This window comes from Haemorhous mexicanus, chromosome Z (assembly GCF_027477595.1).
Source record: "Haemorhous mexicanus isolate bHaeMex1 chromosome Z, bHaeMex1.pri, whole genome shotgun sequence".
NCBI classification, from domain to species: Eukaryota; Metazoa; Chordata; class Aves; order Passeriformes; family Fringillidae; genus Haemorhous; species Haemorhous mexicanus.
This window is the reverse complement of record NC_082381.1, coordinates 30,083,582-30,091,963: the sequence shown is the minus strand read 5'-3', so window position 1 is coordinate 30,091,963 and position 8,382 is coordinate 30,083,582. Positions and strand designations below refer to the sequence as shown.

At 55.0% G+C, this 8,382-nt stretch overlaps 1 protein-coding gene across 1 annotated transcript; it reads right to left on the bottom strand.

Annotated features, from left to right (window-relative positions):
- Nucleotides 1-1,276: 1,276 nt before the first annotated feature.
- Nucleotides 1,277-7,764, bottom strand: LOC132322473 (serine/threonine-protein kinase PAK 3-like). Its single transcript, XM_059836960.1, has 12 exons — nucleotides 7,535-7,764; nucleotides 6,555-6,592; nucleotides 5,998-6,120; nucleotides 4,890-5,034; nucleotides 4,165-4,228; nucleotides 3,492-3,540; nucleotides 3,066-3,178; nucleotides 2,694-2,811; nucleotides 2,333-2,432; nucleotides 1,857-2,053; nucleotides 1,623-1,760; nucleotides 1,277-1,378 (listed from the first exon to the last, which is right to left on the bottom strand). Exons 1-12 carry the CDS (start codon nucleotides 7,611-7,613, stop codon nucleotides 1,277-1,279), a joined length of 1,266 nt encoding a protein of 421 aa, XP_059692943.1. The 5' UTR covers nucleotides 7,614-7,764.
- Between the last annotated feature and the right edge of the window lie 618 nt (nucleotides 7,765-8,382).

Sequence of the window (8,382 nt, the reverse complement as noted above, 5' to 3'; positions counted from 1 at the left end):
GCTTTGGGTCTCTTGGCTGGACAGAAAGGATCCGGCTCAGACCTGTGCTCAAAGGTGGGGAACAATCCCTGCTGCAGATGCTTGCTTTGGTCTCTGCAGGCCCAGGCAGATGCCAAAGCTGCTCTTGCCATCCTACCCCTGCCCCTCTGCCAAGGGCAAGGGGCCTCAAGGACTAAAGGAAACCCAGGGAGTCAAAGGGAGGCAGCTGCACCTACCTGGTTGGGGGCTCCTAGGGAAGCAGTTTCCTTGGGAATCAAGCCCCTCCCTTCCAAGGGCATTTCCCCAAATGCCTACATGTCCTGGGGAACACCAAGACACCCTTAAGAAACCCTGGCAAGGCTGAATTGCTTGTGCTCCTTGCAGCACAGGCACTGCAGCTGTGTGGGAATCCACAAAATCAGAGGGTTTTGGGAAAGCTGCAAAAGGCAGGCCTCAGAGACAACAGAACTGTGATTAGAGCTAAGCCATGAGATAGGTCAGCAGAAAAATGATTGAAAATGTAGAAAAGCAAGGACAAATACAACAATGGTCTGTGTATTAACGCTTGTCTAGGATAACTTCCTAAGCTGCAGAAAAGTTGATCTAGCAAGATGTTCGGAAGTTTGAAGCTTCATAATGGAGCTCTGTGCATTGTCTTTTAAGGCTTACAAGCAGGCATTGTATTTGAAATAAGCAGGCATTGTCTTAACTAATGGCACGTGTGCCTATAGCAGTTAGATTGGTCAAAAAGCTTCTCAAGTAAGTTGTAACATTGAGTTCTTGGTCTGCTGCCTGGGATGTGAGCTGCTGGCACCTTCCCGTTGTCAGAACCATGTAGTGAGAGTGATGCTGAAAAATAAAACAGCTCAAGGCACGTTCCACAGCAGTCCCGTCCTGTTGCTGATTTGTACGTAGACCCCCAGCCGGCCATAGATGGCCGCTTCAGGCTAACAGGACACAGCACATCTACTGAAAGCCAGTTTTTCCTTGGCTACCTTCATTCTTCTTATGACCATCCATTCATCCATTCATCCATTCATCCATTTCTCCTTGCAGGAGAATTCTGAGCTGCCCTACATCAGCAATACTCTTCTTTTATCCAAGCAGTGCATCATGAAGGAAGCTTTCTATGCTCCATAGTCCTAACTAAATAAAGCCTTGCCAAGAAAACCTCACAACATTACATTTCCTATCTATGGCACAGCTCCTCTTAAAACTCAGGGCATGGCTGAAACTCTGCTTGATGATGACACATCCCTTTCTTCCTCCTCTCAGCTGGCGGCGCACAAGGGCCTCCTCAGGCGCAGGCGTCTCCTCTCCAGTCTTCCTGCACTTGCTTGGCTGAGGTGACCAGAGCAGCCAGGCTGGAGGCAGGATGGCCTGATGTCGCAAAGGGATGCTGCCCAGAGGAAAAAGAAAACAAAGAAAGGAAGCCTTACTTTCCAGGATCACATCCTCACGGGCTCAAGCAGGACTCCTTGGCTACCAGAAAGACACACCAAGAGCAAGCATTGAGGGCAGCGTGTGCTCCTGCGCCTTCCTGTCCTGGCACCCGTCTCAGCCCCGTGGCCCACACTCCTCCTCATCCCTTCATGCAGGCGTCCTCAGCTGACAGGGCTTTTTGGCCCTTTGCTTTTTCTTACCTGCAGGAGTTCCTGGGCAGACCAGCGCCTGTCCTCGTCTGCCTGCAGGCAGCAGCGGAGAAAGTCGCGCAGGAGAGGCGAGTGGTGCTTGGGGTTCTGCAGTTTTGGGGGCCCGTTCCTTTCTATCAGTTCAAAAACCTACAGCACACGGATGCAAGAGGACACTGGAGCTGCTCCTTTGCTAGCCGCGTCAGCTCTCTCCCCACAGAGCCCTCTTTCTAAGCTGCACCTTACCCTGAGACGGGCTTCCCGCTGGTAAGGAGCTTCCCCTTCCACCATTTCCAGCCCCATGATCCCCAGGGACCAGATGTCCACTTTGGGGCCGTAGGCTTCTCCTCTCACCACCTCCGGTGCCATCCAGCTGGGGGTGCCGACGCGGGAGCTGCGCTTGCTGCGCTCAGGGCTGAGCTGAGCGCAGAGGCCAAAGTCAGCTGAGGAGAACAACAAAGCCTGTCAAAGCCAGCTACCACTGGCCAAGCAGCCAAAAGGATTGCCCACTCCAAGCCTGGCAAGGAGACGCTGAATCTAGCTGAAAAAGCAGCTGAGCACTCCTTGCACGGGGCTGGAGCCAGGGAAAGAAGGCATCGGCCACTTCAAAAACACCCCGGCCTTTCACGCGCTGGCCGAGCGGCGCTCCTGGCCGAGTGGCACTCACCAAAAGGCAGCCCCAGAGCACAGGCTGCAAATGCCGCCCGAGCAGGGATACCCACCCAACTTGACGGATCCATCCATGCCCACAAGAACGTTGCCGCTTTTGATGTCTCTGTGGATGACTTGGCGGCAATGAAGGAAATGCAGTCCTTGCAGGCACTGAGAGAGAAAAAGGAGGGAGGGAAAGTTAATGTGCAGAATCTGATTTCATACCACCAGAAAGGAAAGAGCTCAACGGGATGGACTGCTTTCTCATGGGAATTGGGAGCCAGGGTGCAGCATCATGGTGCTTCTCCTCTGTCTTGTGACAGCAGCAGCAGCAAAAGAAAGCTGAGAGCAAGAAATCTCTGCTGTTCTTAACCTCCAGCTAACAAGCAGCGTCCTGGGCAGGCCCGGGGAAGCACAAGTGGGATGCCTCACCTCCCGACAGACAGCGCCTATCTGTCCTTCCTCCAGGTACACTGCCCGGAGCACATCAAACAAGGTGCCGCCGTCCATGAACTCCATGGCCAACCAAAGCTCTGCATCCACCAGGTAGCTGGAAGAAGAAAACCACCGCATGGACAGAGAGCAATGGCCACTGCTCAGTCACCCGAGGGCCTGAGCCAGGCTTTTGCCACTGCTCTCCAAGCTACATGTGCCGCAAGAGATTCTTGAACAGCAGGTCAACCTCCTCCCACCCTCTGGAGACGAGCAGAGAAATCATCATCACCAGCTCCATTCTCTGCCACTGACCAAAGGGCATTGTCTCTTCTGGCTTGCACTAGATCATTGCCATGACAATACGCCAACCTGTCAAAGTAGGTGACAATATTGCGATGCCTGTTGTTCCTCATGGCCAGGATTTCAATGGCAGCCAGCTCCTCGGACATCTCCTCCCCAAGCGACATGATCTTGATGGCCACCTAAGATGACATGGGCGACGGTTACATTGAGAAGACGCAGTCTGCTCCAGATCGCAAACGCAGACGTGGAGCGAGTGCTTGTGCGATGGGGCAGCCAGCTGTGCCAAAGTGCCTGGTTACTAGAACTGCAGAGCTCAGCAGAAGCACCAAAGCCCATCCCAAGTGCATTCTGTGCCCTGAGCCTAGACGGTACTTCAGCGGAACAGCCTCTGCTGCAGACGTGGAGCGGCCACCCAAAACTGCAGGCAGAGCTCGCAGCAGCGGGCAAAGCGCTCCAGAGCTGCAAAATGCCATGGGGCTCTTGGCACTTTACCTGTTGTCCGCTGCTGGTGTCAAGGGCTTTATAAACAGCTCCAAACCCCCTAGAAAGAAAACAGCAGCAGAAAAAGCCCTTTAGCCCTGGCACGGAAAGCAAGCCTAGGCTGGATATCTGCCCAGGCTGCCTGGATGCCTTAGAAAATGCCCGGCTGCGGCCTCTCTTTTTCAGCGCATCACTCCGTGAGCCCTCTGCCAATGCAGGGCAGGATGTCCGAGGGAACACTAAGGTCCAGCATGAAGACCAAGGGCCACTGCAAATCTCCAAGGCACGCGCCCAGTACGGTCACTTCCAAGCCTAAGGGGAACTCTCTTCTTGCATGGGTGTGCATGCATGTGTGTGTAAAGAAATTGAGAACAATTCTAGCCAGAACACTGTCTTGGAGAATCTGACATTTCTTGGATGGCAAGGTGCTCTTTCAGGCCATAAAGCTGCACTGGCAGGGGGTGCTCCAGCTCCTGTTCCTCAGTGCTGCAAGCTAGACATTGCCGGCGTCAACTTGTCTTTGATGAGGACTTTGGATTGCTCTGACTGAGCAGTGCTGGCAGGCGACAGGAGGTAAAGCCAGAGTCTGACCATGACTAGAGCTTTCCTGACTTCACACTTGATATTGCACCAGCCAAAGTCGTGGCCCGCGGTTTTGTGAAATGAGCTGACGTCACACACTTACCCTCGTCCGAGTTCTTCAAAGGCCGTGTATTTGCTCATTGGCTGGCCCACACTCACAATGCTCCCTGAAAGACAAAAGCAGGGCAGGGCGCTCACTTGCATGCAGAGACGCCGCTCCCCAGACCATCCCAAACGCAGGGCCACTGCCAGCAGCTCTGGGACCCTTGGCTTCCAGCTGCTGAGACCAGCAAGTGGGAGGGCCATCTTCTCCACCTTCCATCAGGTGGCCTTTCCTAGGAGGACTTCATTTCATTGAAGTACAGCTTGATAAGCCAAAATGATGAGCCCTTAAGAGTGGGGCCCGAAGAGGTAAGCAAGGGCCTTTGCAGCCTCTGCAGTCACACCCCCCATCACTGCCAGGGCCACCTGGAAGCACAAAGTGTCTGAGCCACACGAGGAGTAAGAACGAGAGCCAGAAAACAGCTGGGGCCAGAGAGCTCCCTGGGGCCTACACACTTGCTAGGTGCCAGCCTTCTGCTCCAGCAGAAACAATCTCTGCTTTTCTCTTTGGCACAGAAGGCAGCCCAGGCAGAGCCAAGCCAGGCCCAGCCGCCCTCACAGGCAGCAGGAGCTCCCTGAGCGCTCCCGCACTGCCTCCAAGCACAACAACAAGTTCTGCAGAGGGGCTGAAGGACCTCTGAGACCAGGGAGAACTTCTGGCATGACCCGCATCGAGACACGCACACAGCGCACGGCTCTGGCAGACGAGAAATACACCGGACGTACTCAGTGTCTTCGGGCCCTGCTCCTCTCTCGTCTCGGGCTGCTGGGCTGCGCCGCTGGATGAAGTGCCAGCAGCAGGGGGCGAGCTGGCTGCTGCAGGCCATGCTGCTCCGGCGGCACCAGGCTGAATTGCAGAGCGGGTGTTGAGCTGGGACAAGAAAGGATTGCCCGTCACAAGGGCAGCTGGCCCAGAGGCCCCGCGGAACGCAGGGCACTAGCTAGGCCTTCGGAAGATTCCGTCAGCCATTGGGCCCTTTCCTGTGTTCCCTTCTCCAAGGCAATGGGAAAAGCACAAAGGCTATTTTGATCCAGCCCCTCATGGCCACCTCCATGCTCCATTTTTTTAGGTTTTTGCAAGATACTGGCAACAAGGTAGAGATGGGGCTGTGAAGATGCAGAAAGAGACCAGAGCATGGCCCCTGAGCCTTGCTGCTTTCCTCCTCCTGTGTTTTCCCAGGCAATGAAACTGCCCCGGAGTTGGCATGCATCTGTCTGCTCAGAAACCTGGAGCATGTCCCTTCTCTGATCTCTTTCATGGATTTCCCCTCTCTATGTCAGGCTTTAGGGAGCGGCCCTTTGGAGCCGCTGTCCAGCCCTGGCCAGACCCACCCGCCCTTTACAATGCAGAGCTGACAAGGATTCTCCTCTCCAAACTCCGCTCTGACCGCGTGGAAGCCCAGCGCAGCCTACATTGTGCATGCAGCTAATTAGTCCGTGGAGAGGGCAGGTGCCCTCCAGGGGCCGCTGGCTCCCAAATACCCCGCAAGGCTGTCAGCTGCAGCTTTGGGCCGCTCTGCCCGCTGACCACGGGCAGCCTGCACTGACAATGGGCACAAGGAGCTGACTCCTACCCTGGGAAGAATGAAATGCTGCCTCTTCTCTGATGCCAAGAGACATTCTCAGGCCCTCTCGGCATCCCAGCAAAGTGATGCTTGAAGGTCAAAGCTCAGAAGCCGTGGGCCAGGCCTCCCTGGCTTGCCTGAAGCAGCACTACGTCACGGCAGGCACGCAGCCCCCAGCATCTTCAGCCGCCAGCAACGAGGGCTGCTCCATCCAAACCTTGAAGCTTGGCCCTGCACCAAAGGCAGTGCCAAGCTCAGCTGCCACTTACTGGCTCTGCACGTTCAGGCTGTGGAGGGACAACAGCTGGAGGCTTGATGTTCCTCTGCTCCTCTTCAGCCTCTTCCTCAGTAACAGAGGGAGCCAGAGGAGCCACTGAGCCTGCTGTTGAGCCCTGCAGACAGACACAAGGGAGAGAGACAGGCAAGAGCCAGTCCCTGAGGAGCTGCTTTCTGTTGAGCTGGGAAAGGGAAGGGCAAACCATACACTTTGATGCAAGTGGGACTCTGAGTCATGAAAAGCCCAGGAAGATGGCTGAATCAGGTGCTACTCCATCTTGCTGTGCATTTGAGCTTCCCTGCTGCCTAGAAGCAGCAAGACACCTTGGAGCTGGCCCACTTGCCTTTCATCTCTTGAAAGGCTCTTTCCTTGGAAAATCAGCAAACAGCCAGTGCTCCCTTTGTTACTGCTGATGCCAGCAGGCACTTGGCCTTTCTTTCAGCCTCCCACGCTGGCACTCCACTGCGCTCTCCTGCCAAAGGCCAAGCTGGCAGAATTGTCACACAATTCTCACACGCCAGCAAGGTCCCAGCTTCCTTTGCCACTCACCAAAGGACAGGCTCGTCTCCATCCGCGTGTCAGGTGACCTGCAGCCAGCGAGGGAAAAGGAACCAGAGGCCCTTAGAAAAGTGCCTGTGCTGGCGACTGCCACAGCACCAGTCAGTCCCAACAGAGAGCATTTCCCTTTCCCAGCATGCCTCCAGGAGCAACAGCTCTTTCCCACAGCAAGCAAGAGGAAAACAAGGACGCTCGGGTAGGCTCTGTCTGCATTTGGGCCTCTCTTGTCAGGAGAGAAATAGAAACACGGCCATGGAAATGCCCCTTGTCCCTGAACAGTCTCAGCTTCTCTTGTGCCCAGCAGCTCAAGCAGCATTTTCCTCCTCACTTTCCTTCATTTTACCTAGAGATTCTTTTCAATGGCATGCACTAATTCCCATCAATTGGCAGAAGAGGATAGCCCAGGAAAGCTTCCACAAAGGGCCCCCTTTGCTCTGGCAGCTCTCTGCTGAAGCAGCCCAGGAACTGCTCCCGGCTTCAGCAGCAAAGCCGAACTGCATTGGAGTTTGTGCTGCATGGCCAAGGGAATCGCAAGCCTGGCACACCAGAAAAGGGTCGAGTAACACAGCCAAGGCCTCTAAGAGGCAGAATTTGAGGCAAACACTGCTTTCCTTCACTCCCGGAGAGAACCGCAGAGTTGGTAGAAGTGCTTCTGAGGATCTCTCCTCAGAGTCTGCAATTTGCAGCTTGTCTTGCTTGAAGCAGCAAGCTGAGGAAATGACAGACTCCACAGCCACGCACTCTCCCGGCGAGGGAGGGCAACCGCTGCAGGTTACGCTGCAAATCCTCCGTGCCTGCCGCCCAGTACAGATAGCCCCTTTCCAGCTGCTGCTGCTGGCAGGAGCTTGACCAAAGGGGTGGCATCTTCATGTCCATTTTGTTCCTAAATCAACTGGGTCACTACTGCGGCATAAAGAGCAGAGCCAAGCAAAGGGCAGGTGATGCCAGCCCCAGGATGAACCTTTACTTACGAGTCAGCTGGGTCACGTAGTAGGCAGAATAGGCAAGAGAAAAGACGGTGCAAACCGCGGCACAGACTTGCCCGATCATTTTGGCAGCGCTGTGCGGGTTTGCACGCTGAATGCCACCCAAGGGAAAAGCAAGGCTCCTCTCGGGGTGCAGGTCGTCTGCTGAGAACTCCTTGATCACAAGGATCCTCCTGCAGGGAGCGAGCGCAAGAGCTGCTCTGGACAAGCAGGCCTTGTGCACACCGGGACAACGCTGTGCTGACGGCACTGTGATGTGGCACCGCTCCCTTGACCTCACAATGGCAGCTGCCCTGGCTTTGTTGTGCCCAGCCAGCCAACCCCTCTGCAGAGCTGATGCGAAAGAAAGGCCTGGCAAGTTCTCCTCAGTCCTAAAGCAGCAGAAAATGACCTCACGCTCCATAAGGCATTGCTCACGGCATCCCAGGGGAGGCCAGAACAATGAGCCAGCCCTCCTAGCATCCAAGGAATCCAAGCAAACATGACTTTGGTTCCCAAAGCTTTGACTAAAAGCAAGTGTGCTTCTTCTAGGTGGCATCTTAGTTGCTTCTGAAAAGCCTCCCTTCTTCAATGACAAAAGAAGGGGGCAAAAGAAGCCAAGAGAATAAACGTCCAGGAGCATTGTAGGCTGCAGTGGCTTCTTGAGCATGTGGGTGCATGCTGACCTCCGCTCTGACTCACTTTGGAGGCCGGCCTCCCTTTGCGGCAGGGAGACACTGGCTTAGCTCTTGACGCAAAGCTCCTCTCGTCCTGCTTGCTGTTTCTCTGGCAACTGAAAGTCTCAGAACATCCGGAAGAGCTGTGCCGTGGTTCGTGCCACACCTGTGTTGTGT

What these genes read in the sequence shown, in the direction of transcription:
- LOC132322473 (XM_059836960.1), bottom strand. Translation starts at nt 7,613, where the DNA reads ATGATCGGGCAAGTCTGTGCCGCGGTTTGCACCGTCTTTTCTCTTGCC. An exon ending in GGAGACGAGCCTGTCCTTTG is followed by an intron (nt 6,121 to 6,554) that starts GTGAGTGGCAAA and finishes GTCTGTCTGCAG; the next exon opens with GGCTCAACAGCAGGCTCAGT. An exon ending in AGCCTGAACGTGCAGAGCCA is followed by an intron (nt 5,035 to 5,997) that starts GTAAGTGGCAGC and finishes TTCTTGTCCCAG; the next exon opens with CTCAACACCCGCTCTGCAAT.